The 15828-nt window shown below is 39.7% G+C and overlaps 1 protein-coding gene across 2 annotated transcripts in view; it reads left to right on the top strand.

Annotated features, from left to right (window-relative positions):
* LOC128136248 (myocyte-specific enhancer factor 2C-like) overlaps positions 1-15034 on the top strand; it is an 84574-nt gene extending 69540 nt beyond the window's left edge. The window contains exons 8-10 of one of the 2 annotated variants that reach the window (XM_052775510.1): positions 2817-2946; positions 3843-3978; positions 14750-15034. In XM_052775510.1, the coding sequence (XP_052631470.1) occupies positions 2817-2946; positions 3843-3978; positions 14750-14978 (495 nt within the window). In that variant the 3' untranslated portion in view covers positions 14979-15034. Of the gene's footprint in view, positions 1-2816; positions 2947-3842; positions 3979-14653 lie in introns of both variants that reach the window. The other variant, XM_052775509.1, reaches the window with a different exon arrangement.
* Positions 15035-15828: the final 794 nt, after the last annotated feature.

The raw sequence follows: 15828 nt of genomic DNA, 5'->3' as shown, positions 1-15828 counted from the left end.
TTCTTTTGTCTGATTGATATTTGTGTGGAAATGGTGGTTGAAATAAAATAGAAAACTTTACCATTACTATATTATAAACAAAAGAATCATAATTTTTGAAATCTAGCAATATAGAACACAAAGACGCACTTTTTGCACATATTCAAATTATGCATGTTAAAATAAAGCTTTCCTGTTGTTGGAGCTTGGAGTTTTGCTAGTGTATAATCTTGTGCTCTTGAAGATGACACGGCTGCCTTTTACATTTTTTGGTAGCTCTCTGGATGTTTTGTCCTGCCACTCACAGGACTGGTCTTCTCGAATGCAATTTTTACAGTACAGCATCTAGTGCCTCAGAGTTAAAGATAAATGTGTAACTGCTTTGCTACCTAATACTCCTTGAAGTTTGTTTTGCTATTACGAAAAGCAAAGTAGGTAGAGCACTATGTGCTGCTATAAAGAGTTCAGTATTCAGTTCTATTGGGGTGCCGCTCACTGAATTAAGCATAAAATCCATTAATTCTTTCTTATTTTTTTGTTTGAATGAAAAGCAAAACAATAGGAATAGCATTCACATATTTGTCACGATCCAGACTGGACAGACCAGGGAGTCGTGTTTAATTCAAAATTCCCTCAGGCTAAATTAAGGTGAAACGACACCAAACGATCAGATAAAGTGTTACTGAAAAAGCCAGTCGAAGAAACTCTCTAAGACTCGATTTTGGAGTTTTAGAAAGCAGGCATTCTTTATTGCAGCACTGGGTGCGTGGGGGATCGCTCCACCTATCATGCACACCGTTACCTACAACAAGCAGAAATTTATATTATTCCAGTCATACATATTCATATTATCATTTACGTAGTGTCCACCCTTTGGTCACGCGCGGTGTGGGTCATCTCTTTTTCCTAGTTAGCTGGCCTTGGCAAGTTTTAATTACAAAAACTCAGCAGAACTCAAAGCTTATCATCAGGGCCCAAGGCACATCAGGCCTGAGGCCTCCTGTCTGTTGGCGCCTTTAGCGCATACCATTGACAAAGCTCAAGGTTTTTCTTATCTAATTAGTACATACCAAAATTTTGACGTTTTCAAGCGAGCAAAAGTTCGTTAGTACAGCAATACAGTAAAATTTTCCTTCTTCTGCCTTTGTTCAAGGCATCAAAAGATTTTATTCATGACAGAAGCAAACTGAACTGGGGAGGCGTGGTAGTAGGTGGCAGGGTTTCTCACAACAGGAATTGGCATAAGACTACTTCTGTAAACCGTGTAACCCAGGGTAACCATATACATCAATTCAGGGAATAAGGAGATCCCTCCTGTTGAGTCACGAGGTTCAGAGCAGACCCCCTTGCTTTCTAGACTCCTCCTCAGAGAAGGGCCCAGGGGCGGCTGGATCCACTCTTAGTCTCAGACTTGGTTTATATCTTTGTCCTGGTTTCAGCTGGGATAGAGTTAACTGTCTTCCTAGTAGCTGGTACAGTGCTGTGTTTTGAGTTCAGTATGTGAAGAATGTTGATAACACTGATGTTTTCAGTCGTTGCTCAGTAGTGTTTAGACTAATGTCAAGGATTTTTCAGCTTCTCATGCCCAGCCAGTGAGAAAGCTGGAGGGGCACAAGAAGTTGGCACAGGACACAGCCAGGGCACCTGACCCAAAGTGGCCAACGGGGTATTCCATACCATGTGACGTCCCATCTAGTATAGGAACGGGGAAGTGGGGGCAGGGATTGGCCGCTCGGGGACTGGCGGGGTGTCGGTCGGTGGGTGGTGAGCAATTGCACTGCGCATCATTTGTACATTCCAATCCTTTCATTATTGCTGTTGTCATTTTATTAGTGTTATCATTATCATTATTAGTTTCTTCTTTTTCTGTTCTATTAAACCGTTCTTATCTCAACCCACGGGTTTTGCTTCTTTTCCTGATTTTCTCACCCATCCCACTGGGTGGGGGGGAGTGAGTGAGCGGCTGCGTGGTGTTTAGTTGCTGGCTGGGGTTAAACCACGACAATCTTGAAACGGATGAGGTGTAGGGATTGTGGAAAAGGAAAAGGAAAGAGAGAAGAAGACAGAGAGAGAGAAAGGAAGAGAGAAAGGAAGAGAGAAAGATTTCACCGGTCTTGGGTCCAGCATTGGTTCAGTCAGTCTAGGGGTCCAGTCAGCCTAGGGGTCCAGTCCCAGTGGGCTTGCGCACCTGGGGCTTGCGCACCTGGGGCTTCAGTTGGTGTCCTTTTATCATCCTTGCCCCTCCTTTGGGTGGGCACCTGAACTCGTCAGGCTAATGATCAGTTTGTGAGCCTTTAGGCTGGGGGGTCATTTGGGGAGTAACTTCTCCTTCCCTGCAGATGTGGCCATTGTTTGATCTTTGTATCAGAATAGCTTATCAGAACAGGGAGCTGCCCACCCTCCAGCATGCCCTCCCCCTCCTGTTGCTGATGTCTGAGCTGATGGGCTTTTCATCTTGGTTCCTTGCTGTGCAGGGTTTGTCTTTAAGCAGAACTTGCCCCACCACAATGTTTGAGACATTAACTCTTTCAGTCTCTCACAATATTTCATCAGTTTTTCATACAGTCTGTTTTTCTACCCACAATAAAAGCAATCTTACTTGTTACTAGTTCAGTTACCCAGGAGATACTGATGTAATGGGTTACTATGGTGACAACTAGTCTCTTAAAGGACTGTAAATGATAAAGTTGACAGAGTTCATGAAAGCCACATGTTAAATGATTATTTTCTAGAAATTTGTATCAGCTTGTATTTCTTATGCACAAAGCATACCCAGAAAGCTAATACACTTAACTAACTTAAAGCTAGTCAATAATATGTTTATTTTACTTTAAAAGAATCAGAGGATAAATAACTCCCAGTCTGCTCAGTCATTGGCTACTCCAGTAGTTTCCATAGCAACTCCTACTTTACCAGGGCAAGGGATGGGAGGATACCCATCAGCCATCTCAACAACATATGGTACTGGTAAGTATCAATGCAAGATGTAAAAGGTGGGGGAGGGAACAAAATGCTGATAAATGCCTGTCTCGGTAGTAATGAATCAGCTAATGATTGCTGGGCTAAACTGAAAAATTCATAGCTGATATGCTTTCACACTTCATTTACTTATTCTGTATCTCTCACTGACGAGACATCTATTTTAAAATAGATATTTTGTTTGAATGGAAAACTGCTTGGATAGCTTTCTTTCATTGGCTTTAATAAATGTAACTTAAAAGAGACTTCTTAATCCTCTTAATGCAACATATAATTTCACCTAGGTCTTGAATGCACCTTCTTAAAGTCATAAGGGCAGTGGGAGCAAGCGGTTTCACTGGTTTCAAAATGGAGTTCAATAAGTAAGTTTGTGGGCTATTATGTAGTTACCTAGAAGGGACTAGAAATGAAGCCTCAAGACATGCTTTCCAGTTCCCATGCACATTACTACTGTATAAAACATTAGTATATGTATCAGATGCTTTTAGAGAAGATATGCATTGTTCAGACACAGGCTGCTTACTAGGTTCTGTGAGGAAGATCATAAATGAAATACTATGATGTTTTTCAAGTCTTTGGCTCCGTGAAAATGCATATATAGTTATGATCGCTATACAGGCTAAGAATACTTTAGATCTTTCAGATCCAGAAAAGCCCTGGTAAATTACAAAATAATTATTAGTGCATTATTTGCTCCTAAATTAATGAGTTGACTGAAGAGGAGAGTCTGTTTTTCCTAGTGCAACTTAATATGATTGGTGTAATTTAAATTAAAAGGCATATTAAGTGATGTGCAAATTATGATAATTATGATGCTAGTTATTGTTTAATTCCTTCCTCCTTAATTCTCTTTTAATTATTGTCTTTTCTGTTTTCAAATCTAGAATATTCTCTGAGTAATGCAGATATATCATATCTCTCTAGGTTTAACAAAGCCAATGCTCTTCATCTTGGTTCTGTGACTGGCTGGCAACAGCAACACCTACATAATATACCACCATCTGCCGTCAGTCACTTAGGGTAAGCAGTGTTTACTTTAAACTATCATATCGTTCTACAGTGACTTCCGTATCCCCAATAATCTCAAATCTGGAATATATCAAGGTAACATATCAGCAAATATTTACTGTATATAACAGCTCTATTTCATGAAAAGCTTTTCAGGTAGCTAAAATAAAATATTCTCTGTCCCTGACATTTTCTCAGTAGTAAAGATTACTGCTCATGTTTTGCTCTTTATTTCTTTAAATAGTATTTTCTTTCACCACTAAAGACAAAACTAAACACTGTTGCTTTATTTTGCCCTTTATTCCTTTTATTTGCAGTTACTATAGCACAAACTTTTACAATAAACTTGAAAAATTTCTAATTATTTTTAATCAGTGACATAATGATTTGACCTTAGATTAAGCCTTAACCTTCTATAATAATCATATACTCCCATCTGATCAGCTGTGACATACAAATTTAATTTCTTTCAAAATGTTTTATACAAGCAAATGACATAATTAGGCCTAAGAACCCGGCAGCCCATAAAACCTATTGTGATTTGCCTATGTTGAGGAGGACAGCCCTCTAGTGGCTACTTTCAAGATAATTCTTCAAGATTGGTGAAGCATACTGCTAAGTTATTTCAGTATTTTTTAAAGTGTGAAAATTCACACAAGGAAATCACCTAATGAGTTATTGAAAAATTAACCTATTGGCTAATTCAAATAAACTTTAAGAGTATGATTTTTCAAAAATCCTACTATCTGCAGTTTCTATTGAGTAAGATCCTAAGAATTCACCAACACTCCACACTTAACCTAAGGTATGGCCAGACATGTTTGAATTTTGAAAGTTTTCATTGTAAAAGTACAAGCTGAAAGCAACTGGAGTATATTTGAGTATAATTTTAATTCACAAGCACTAGAAAATTAAACATTTTTTTTTCAGAAAGAGGTATTGTGCACATGCACTAATTTTTTTACAAGACAGTTGCCATAACCTGAAAGTATTTAATACTATAAAACATCAGAATTCTCCTTCTAATTTTTCTGACCACACTTTGTAACTTACTGTAAGTTCATTACCATGCATAAATGGTTTGGATTTTTAAAGGACAGTTATACAAATGTTTTAGAGGACACATACACTTTTTGAACCCCACTTCTATATAAATAAGCATATATAGATACTAACTACATAAAAACATACAATTAAATAGTTGCTGTGTTAGAAACAGTAGTCTTAATAACTTTCTAATTCTTCTTTTATTTCCTTTTGAGGTTTGCACTGTTTCTGGGTCAACATTCAGGCTAGCTATACAACTAAAGACATAAAGTGTCAAATAAATAAAAAACTCACATGTTAAATATCAATGTATAACTTCACAATAATCTGATGGTTTTCAGTGGTGTATCAAATAATGTAATAAGGCTATTTGGGTAACAACAAAAAAAAAAAGTATAAATTAAATCCTAAACTAACTATGTGCTTTTTCAGATATGTCATACATCATTATCTGTTTCTGATTCTTATCACAGAAGTCGAAGTGTAATAGCTGTGGCTGGTGGAATACATTCTGAGTTGCTACTCATTATTATTCTTTCAGTGATTTGTAAATGAGTTCAGCCATGAAAGCTGCTTCACTGACAGTTCTGTAGAAGTCTTTTATGTGTGCAGGAAATCATAAGCATTTCCTTATTTTAATTGCTGAGTTCTATATACAAAAGCACCTATTCTAAATTCTGGATTACTTAAAAAACTTTGTCCTGGTTTCAGCTGGGATAGAGTTAATTGTCTTCCTAGTAGCTGGTACAGTGCTATGTTTTGAGTTCAGTATGAGAAGAATGTTGATAACACTGATGTTTTCAGTTGTTGCTAAGTCATGTTTAGACTAAAGTCAAGGATTTTTCAGCTTCTCATGCCCAGCCAGCAAGAAGGCTGGAGGGGCACAAGAAGTTGGGAGGGGACACAGCCAGGGCAGCTGACCCAAAGTGGCCAAAGGGGTATTCCATACCATGTGACGTCACATCTAGTGTATAAACTGGGGGGAGCGGGGGCGGGGGATCGCCGCTCGGGGATTAACTGGGTGTCGATCAGCGGGTGGTGAGCAATTGCACTGTGCATCACTTGTACATTCCAATGCTTTTATTATTACTGTTGTCATTTTATTAGTGTTATCATTATTAGTTTCTTCTTTTCTGTTCTATTAAACTGTTCTTATCTCAACCCACGAGTTTTACTTCTTTTCCCGATTTTTCTCCCCCATCCCACTGGGTGGGGGGAGTGAGTGAGTGGCTGCATGGTGCTTAGTTGCTGGCTGGGGTTAAACCACAACAACTTGAAAGTACACAGAACATAGCCAGTCCACATCAGCTGAGCTAGAATTTGCAGAAAAATAGACAATCACACAAAACTCTAGTCATCCCTAGATATTTGAGAAAATAGATCTAGAAAGGGTTTGACCTTCCCAAATCCCTATGCTGTGGGAATGCTAGCTGAGTGAGTCCACATACTGGAAAGCTGTGGAATATGGGAGATGTTTGTTGATAAACAGTAATCTGTAAAGATTCATGAGTGCCTAAGAAAGAACAGAAGTTACTGGGAGAGGTATCCCAATTCTCCAGCAGGTTTTTTTGTTTTTCACTGGAGCCTATAGCTTCATGGCAGAAGAATGTGGTTAGTAATTGACATATTAGCTTGCTCCAGATAAGTCCCCAACAATTTCAGCAGCACTGTCAGAACCATCTTTCAGATAAGAGTAGAAGATTTCTGCAATCTAACTCTAACTCTCCATGTTGGCTCTGCAATTAGCAACCATACTAGTGCCAGTGGGCCTGAGGGAAAATACCTGACCATATGAGAGTAGTTCACTTTCCATGTCTGTACAGCTTTTGGCCTTTTGCTGAGCCTGGTGAATAGGATAACAATCATAGAATCATAGAATGGTTTGGGTTGGAAGGGACCTTAAAGATCATCTAGTTCCAACCCCCACCATGGGCAGGGACACCTTCCACTAGACCAGGTTGCTCAATGCCCCATCCAACCTGGCCTTGTAACATAACAATGTAGAGTCTGTTTTGATATGATTGTGACATTAAAGCATTTTAACATTTTAGATTAAAAAGAAAAAATATTACTTTCACAGTCTTTTGACTGGGTCTACATCTGGAAAAAATACACATTAATCCCATTAAAAATCAAAATGTATCCCTCCCAAAACTTAAGAGATTTTTGTCTGAATATTGTTGCAATGTCATCTACAGAGAAGGTTGCCACTTATTTAACATGGACCAAATAGTCTATCAGAAGTTAATCACTGTTAACCAGGAGGGGATTCCATTCCTAACTTTGAAATAAACGATATAAATTCTTTAGGCACAAGTCCATTACATAGAAACCACTCTCTTTCATCCATATTTATCAGTCTAAGAGAGGATCTTCTCTGCCTTAAGTGTCATCCACAGGTGAAAGTTTAGCTTTCATAAAATATAAGTGCAAACTCAGTCACAGTATTTCATCTCAAGAATCTTCAATATAGATAATTATTTACATACGAGAAGTTTCTCCAAACTTCTGCCCAACTGAATGAAAGATTTGCCCAAATTCATACATGCTTTTGACTTGTTCTGTGATTTTTATCTTGCAAGCTGATTAATTAGCAATGATTAATTTTGGTTAGTAGGCATAACTGGAAGTGGACAAATATTTTCCACTGAATTCTTTTAACTGAAAAAATTAGACGTAGTAACATCATGTTTTGTGAATTTGTATCAGTTCTGCCAACTTCCTTGTTTTGAATTAAAGCCTAAAATATTTCAGACTGAGCCTTTTTTCTTATGCCACTATTGTAAATAAGATGTTCCAGTGATTCCATTTCCAATTATTCTTTGTTTAGAAATTCCCTTTAAAAGTATAAACCTTTAAACTGTGAAAGCTAATCAAAATATCGTGACACAAAAATTGTTATACTGCTTTGATCAAAAATATGAAAAAAATACTTTGCTTTTACCTGAAAGAAAAAGAATTGCTAGCAAGTCAAAAATATCCAGTTCTCCTAGTTACAGACATAACTAAATTTTACAGTGAATTTTCACTGTTTCCTTATATACATTTATGAACAAAAAGTTTATCTGAAGTGAGGAGGTAAGGTAAATTAGAGAAACAATTGTGGGCTTAAAAGAAAAGATATATGTGAGGCTCTTCCTTCCTTCAATAGACTTCTTTCTATTCGGTTTTCAGTGAACTCAGCGTAGGATTCAAATTATGAATATAATATATGCCTGGACCAAAACTGCATATTTATATGAAACAACTGTGTAAAATATACATTGTTACATACAGATACATAAACAGCCATTTCCACACTTGCACACACAAAGAAATCATTTAGTAGCAAAAAGAATTCTCATTTTCTATAACATAGAAAGCTTCCATTCTAAGTAGAGGTCAATCCTCTGTTTAGAATACAAGACTAAATACTGCACTGTGGTGGGTTGACCCCGGCTGGAGTCCAGGTGCCCGCCAAAGCCGCTCTACCACTCCCCCTCCTCAGCTGGACAGGGGAGAGAAAATATAACAAAAGGCTCGTGGGTCAAGATAAGGACAGGGAGAGATCACTCACCAATTACCATCACAGGCAAAACAGATTCAACCTGGGGAAAATTAATTTAATTTATTGCCAATCAAACCACAGTAGGGTAATGAGAAATAAAACCAAATCTTAAAACACCTTCCCCCCACCCCTCCCTTCTTCCCAGGCACAGCTTCACTCCCGGATTCTCTACCTATCCCCCCCCAGCGGCACAGGGGGACAGGGAATGGGGGTTACGGTCAGTTCATCTCACGTTATCTCTGCCGCTCCTTCCTCCTCACAGGGAGGACTCCTCACACTCTTCCCCTGCTCCAGCATGGGTCCCTTCCACAGGGTGCAGTCCTTCAGGAGCACATTGCTCCAGTGTGGGTCCCCCATGGGATCACAAGTCCTGCCAGAAAACCTGCTTCAGCATGGGATCCTCTCTCCATGGGGGTCACAGGTCCTGCCAGGAGCTTGCTCCAGCACAGGCTTCCCATGGGGTCACAGTGTCCTTTGGGCGCATCCACCTGCTCCAGCGTAGGGTCCTCCACGGGCTGCAGGGGGACAGCCTGCCTCACCATGGTCTTCACCACGGGCTGCAGGGGAATGTCTCCTCCGGCGCCTGGAGCACCTCCTCCCCCTCCTTCTTCACTGACCTTGGTGTCTGCAGGGTTGTTTCTCTTACATGTTCTCACTCCTCTCTCCAGCTGCAATTTCTGTGCTGCCACAACTTTTTTTCCCTTCTTAAATATGTTATCACAGAGGCACTACCACTATCACTGATTGGCTCGGCCTTGGCCAGCGGCGGGTCCCTCTTGGAGCTGGCTGGCATTGGCTCCGTCAGACATAGGGGAAGCTTCTAGCAGCTTCTCACAGAAGCCACCCCTGTAACCCCCCCCACTACCAAAACCTTGCCACACAAATCCAATACATGCACCCAAGTATGTATTCTTTTGCCATTCACACCTATGTGTTACAGTATGTTTCCCTTGTAATTGGCCATATTAGCTTCTATGATATTCTAGTAAAAATGTTTCAGAAGATTTTTAACCAAATAATGTACATTATCATCACCAAAAGCACCTATTAAATTTCTGAAATAGTTTTAGTAAAAAAATATTTAAAAGAAAAATTTGAATGATAATTTTATCAGTTGTTTTAATATTTTTATTGTTTTAAACCTCAAAATTGTAGTCCTGATCTGCGAAAATGTTTTTTTTCAATTTTAAAAGTGTTCAAAATTCAGATCAATCTGTAATATTTTTGACTGCCACAAACTTGTATGCCACTCATTTACATAACTCCTGTGAAGAATCACAAGGAATCTAAAGTGTCTATATAAATGCATTCTCATACTCGCTTCTGAAACACTATTAAAAAAAGTAACATGGCAGTGTAACAATACTTGCTGTATTTCTTGGAAAATGTAGCTTATCTCTTCAGATTTATTCCTTTGGGGGCTGTAACAGAATAGTATGCATGTAACAGTCAAGTTTGTTCCATGTTTACAAATTTGAATGAATATGTGTAGGTTTTTTAACTAGCATGGGTTTTTAAGTCTCCCCAGCTGTGCAAAGTGACATCATCTTCTCATATAGAATCATAGAATGGTTTGGGTTGGAAGAGACCTTTAAAGGTCATCTAGTTCCAACCCCCCTGCCATGGGCAGGGACATCTTTCACTACTAGATCAGGTTGCTCAGAAAACCTGTCTAACCTGACCTTGAACACTTCCAGTGATGGGGCAGCCACAACTTCTCTGGGCAACCTGTTCCAGTGTCTCACCACCCTCATCGTAAAAAATGTCTTCCTTATATCCAATCTAAATCTACCCTCTTTCAGTTTAAAACAGTTGCCCCTTGTCCTGTCACTACAGGCACTGGTAAAAAGTCTCTCTCCATCTTTCTTATAAGCCCCCTTTCAGTATTAGAAGGCTGCAATAAGGTCTCCCAGGAGCCTTCTCTTCTCCAGGCTAAACAAACCCAACTCTCTCAACCTGTCCTCATAGGGGAGGCACTCCAGCCCCCTGATCATCTTCATGGCCTTCCTCTGGACCCACTCGAGCAGGTCCATGTCTTTCTTATGCTGGGGACCCCAGAGCTGGATGCAGTACTCCAGGTGGGGTCTCACGAGAGTGGAGTAGAGGGGGAGAATCACTTCCCTCAACCTGCTGGCTATGCTTCTTTTGATGCAGCCCAGGATAGGATTGGTTTTCTGAGCTGCAAGTACACATTGCCGGCTCATATTCACTTTTTCATCCACCAGTACCCCCAAGTCCTGCTCCAGGGCTGCTCTCAGTCTGTGTTGATACTGGGGATTGCCCTGACCCACGTGCAGGACCTTGCACGTGGCCTTGTTGAACTTCATGAAGTTTGAGTGGGCCCATTCCTCAAGCCTGTCAAGATCCCTCTGGATGGCATCCCTTCCCTCTAGTGACTCAACTGTACCACTCAACTTGGTGTCATCTGCAAACTTGCTCAGGGTGCACTCAATCCCAGTGTCTATATGTCACTGATGAAGATATTAAATAGAATTGGTCCCAGTACTGACCCTTGAGGGACACCACTCGTTACTGGTTTCCACTTGGACATTGAGCCATTGACTGTAACTCTTTGGACGCAGCCATCCAGCCAATTCCTTATCCACTGATTAGTCCATCCATCAAACCCATATCTCTCCAATTTAGAGGCAAGAATGTTGTGTGGGACCATTTCAAAGCCTTACAGAAGTCCAGGTAGATGACATCCGTAGCTCTTCCCTTGTCCACTGATGCAGTCACTCCATTGTAGAAGGCTACCAGATTAGTCAGGTACAATTTGCCCTTGGTGAAGCCATGTTGGCTGTCTCTAATCACCTCCCTGTGGGAACATATTTAGCTAACGGTCGCAAGAGCATTCCAGACGCCTTTAGAAGACCTTGAACAGAATAAACAAGAAGACAAAAAAAAGAAGAAAGATGATAATAAAGCCAATTAGAAGAACACAAGTGCGCATTCCACGATAAAGGGAACTTGGCACAAAGAACCTCAATTCGGCAGTTTATCTTGACCAATTAGACTGAGACAAGTTTCGCATGTTTTAGTTGGTATAACCAATTATGCCTTATGTTTATGCGCGTGTACACTGATGGTATAACCAATCATATTCTATGCTTGTGCGCATGTACAGTGACTTTGCAGAATATGTGATTATAAATATGTGTGTGTTTTAGCAATAAAGGGTCATCTGTCATCTGCTTTCAACTTTACAGGCGTCCATTTATTTCTACCTCCTGCACCTCCCTGTCTTCCACATGTTTCAACATGTCTTCCAGGATGATTTGCTCCATGATCTTACCGGGCACAGAGGTGAGGCTGACTGGTCAGTATTTCCCAGGGTCCTCCTTTTTACCCTTTTTAAAAATGGATGTGTTATTCCCTTTTCTCCAGTCACTGGGGACTTAGCCTGAGTTTTCAAATATGATGGAGAGTGGCTTGGCAACTACATCAGCCAATTCTCTTAGGACCCTAGGACACATCTCATCAGGTCCCATGGACTTGTGTATATTCAGGTTCCTCAGGTGGTCTTGAACCTGATCTTCACTTCTATCAAACATTTCTAAAACAAATCCCCAGACTCCACCATCCTGTATTAAGGGACTTTCAAATTTAGCTATAGGTTTGTCATCTAAAATCTGCCAGCCTGTTTTTTCACATGACTCCTAGCATCTCCTAAACAACTGAAAAATAACATCACTGGAAATGAAAAGCAAAAGAAAGCCCAGGAACGTATTTTTTTATTCTTGTTGGATTCTTTTCAACAAGTTTTCAGGAAAAGAGTAGAATATTTCAGTAAATTGACATGACCAAGTTTTATATTTACAGTATATGTGTTTATGTGGTGGGCTGACCTTGGCTGCCTGCTGGGTGCCCACCAAGCTGCTCTATCACTGCCCCCTCCTCAGCTGGACAGGGGGAGAAAATAAAATTAAAAACTCGTGGGTCGAGATAAAAGCAGTTCAATAAAGAAAAGCAAAGGCCGCGCATGGAAGCAAAGGAAACAAACAAAATATTCTCTATTTCCCATCATCAGGCAATGTCCAGCCACTTCCTGGAAGTAGGGCCTCAGTATGCGTAGCAGTTGCTTTGGAAGACAAATGCCTTAATAACGAATGCCCCCCCTTCTCCTCCTTTCTCCTAGCTTTTGTTGCTGAGCATGATGTCATATGGTATGGAATATCCCTTTGGTGAGTTTGGGTCAGCTGTCCTGGCTATGTCCCCTCCCAACCTCTCACCCACTCCCAGCCTACTGGCCTTTGGGGGGGTGGGGTGGTTGGAGAGACAGCCTTGATGCTGTGGGAGCACTGCTCAGTGGTAGCCAAAACATTGGTGTGTTATCAACACCTTTCTAGCTACCAATACAGAGCACAGCACTATGAGGGCTGCTATGGGGAGAATTAACTCCATCTCAGCCAGACCCAATACAGTTTATTTAATAGTTACAAAAGCAAAAAATGTCCTGTTTGCCTAAAAAAAATACCTACACTTGCTACAGTGAGGGCTATTAATCACTAACTCTGTGACTTATGAAAGGGATTGCTGTAAATTTTTACAAACTTGCCTTTATAGGAATGAAGGGTAAGAAACAATTGGAGATAGAACATCTTGTTTTCTCTGTTGTCTAACAAGATCCATCTGTTATTTAACATTGCAATAAGTAGTGATAAAAGCAGTTGATATCATTCAGTAGTGAAGCCCTATAGTTTCAAGTATAAATGTGTCAAAAGAAAATAAAACATTTTGCCTTTGCTGAAAGTTATAGTAGATGTTGCCTAAGTAAAGCTCAACTTAGTCAATGAGGTATCAGAAAAAGTGGAATATTTCAATAAATGGAAATGACCACATCTAAACTTAACAGTTGCTCCTACATGTTTAAAACATACTTCCAAATCCCAAAATGTCTTCTGTTTGCTGTAAAAATGTCTGTACACTCCTTTGGTTTTAAAATCTTCTGTGGCCTATTGCCCCTATTACCTTCAGTCTCTCCCTGTATAAATACTCACTATTAGAAACCTTGAAACTGCGTGTTTGGGATTAGGCACTAACTTCAGACTAGTAAATGGTCTCTGAACTGGAACAATGTCCATGAACATAATGGGAATTGCATATTGAGAACTGCATTTTAATAATAAAAAGAAAAGTCAGATTTTACCAGTAGGTGGTGCTTCTGTACAAAGCATTCATCACATGCAAGTGATCTCATTTTCTCCCTTAGACATAAAATGCATTCTCAATATTCACTCTCCTCCCCACCTACTTCAGCTTTCTTCTGCCATAACCTGCCCACAAAAAGAAAATTAACTTAGAATAGGCATATAGCTCATCTTTTAAAAAGTTTTAGAGCAACAGTTTCTCTTGATGTTTGCAACATCCTCTGAGTTGGGTTCTCCTACATGCAAATCAATATACTCTTCTGATACCTTCCACTACTTTTCAGCTTCTCTTTGGTAGCTTATTCATAAAAATTCTGGTGTGAATTATGAATTCATACATTTATACCATAAAATCATATCTAAATCCTTACTCGTCTGTGGTATTTTATTAATGTTAATCCAAGGACCAGTAAATTTAACTGCATTCCAAAAGGTATAACATGTACAGAGCCCAAATTTTTGTTATACAGTTTGCATTTAAAGTTGCATGTCAAAATGAACACTGATAAAAATGTTTGGTGCATTTGAACTAATCAAATTAATCCCAGCAGAAAGTCCATGCCTTCCCTGTCTCAGCCAGTGCATACACACACACAAGCATTAGTTATAAAGAAACCTACAGGTGGTTCCAACAGTGCAAAGGCTCAGCTTCCAAAATTTGTTATGACAAATATGTTGATATGTTATTTGTTATGAGAGAACGAAAGAGAAAGACTTACTTTCAATCCCAAGGCATATCCCAGAGCCACTCAAGAGAACCATGTCTGTTGTGATGTTTTCATCTCTCTGATTTTTTTTCACAATACTTCCTAGTAAACAGTCCTCGTTCTCTCAGCATCCACCAGTACTGCATGAGCCTTTACACCGATGTTTTGTGTGTTTGTGCATTTCCAGGGGCTCCATGCCTCCTCAGTCTGTAACTGGGTTTCCTTTCCTCCTACAGAGCTTGCACTAGCGCTCATTTATCTCAGAGTACAAATATCTCCCTGCCTTCTACTCAAAGCCTTAACATCAAGTCAGAACCTGTTTCTCCTCCTAGAGACCGTGCCGACACATTCTCAAGATACCCACAGCATATGCGCCATGCGGTGGGGAGATCTCCTGTTGACAGTTTGAGCAGCTGTAGCAGTTCATATGATGGAAGTGACCGAGAAGATCACCATTACGAATTCCACTCCCCCATTGGACTCACCAGACCTTCACCAGACAAAAGAGAAAGCCCCTCTGTCAAGCACATGTGGCTCTCTGAAGGATGTGCAACACAATAACCTTATTAGGTGGGTTTTTTTCTTGTAGCGCATGTGTGCTATACCTTAATGGGGGAGGGAGGTCAATATGCATTATGTGCCATGTGTGGAAAAACAAGTCAGGTACTCTGTTTTCTAAAAGTACTTTTAAATTGCCTCAGTGATACAGTACAAGGATAAACAGAAATGCTGAGATAAACTTAGCACTTGAGTTGTACAACAGAACACTTGTATAAAATAGATTTTAAGACTAACTTCTTTTCACTGTTGTGCTCCCTTGCAAAATGTATGTTACAATAGATAGTGTCATGTTGCAGGTTCAACGTTATTTACATGTAAATAGACAAAAGGAAAACATTTGCCAGAAGTGGCAGATCTTTACTGAGAGAGAAAGGAGCTGTTATGCAACATACAGAAATTATACAGGTGTTTTGACAGACCCAGCAGTTGGGTGGCCATGAATCAATGCTAGGAAGAGACTTAGTCACCTAACATAACTAAAATGCTCACAAACATACAGGCATATCATTAGAGTATGACCCTCAGTTAAAAAGGATCAAAGATATTTAAAGAGGACCATTCTTGTAAAAATGTTGAGTTTGAGGGCAAACATATTTATTTTTTAAAATTCTGGCTCTGTATCACTTCTTAAATAAAAAATAGAAGAATATGTACATTAGATTTTGCTTATTTTCATATTAAAAAGTAAGACAGTTTGCAAAGAATTTGTGGCTTTTGTGATGTCCTTAAGCCAAAATGTGTTCTTTTTTCCTTGATAGTTTTGCTAATCTTTTTAACAGGCCTGAAGAAAAGAGAGGACTTTTTGTATAGAAAGCACTACCCTAAGCCATGAAGAACTTGATGCTTTGCT

The sequence above is a fragment of the Harpia harpyja genome, chromosome W (assembly GCF_026419915.1).
Source record: "Harpia harpyja isolate bHarHar1 chromosome W, bHarHar1 primary haplotype, whole genome shotgun sequence".
Taxonomy (NCBI): Eukaryota; Metazoa; Chordata; class Aves; order Accipitriformes; family Accipitridae; genus Harpia; species Harpia harpyja.
This window is presented reverse-complemented; position numbering and strand designations above follow the sequence as displayed.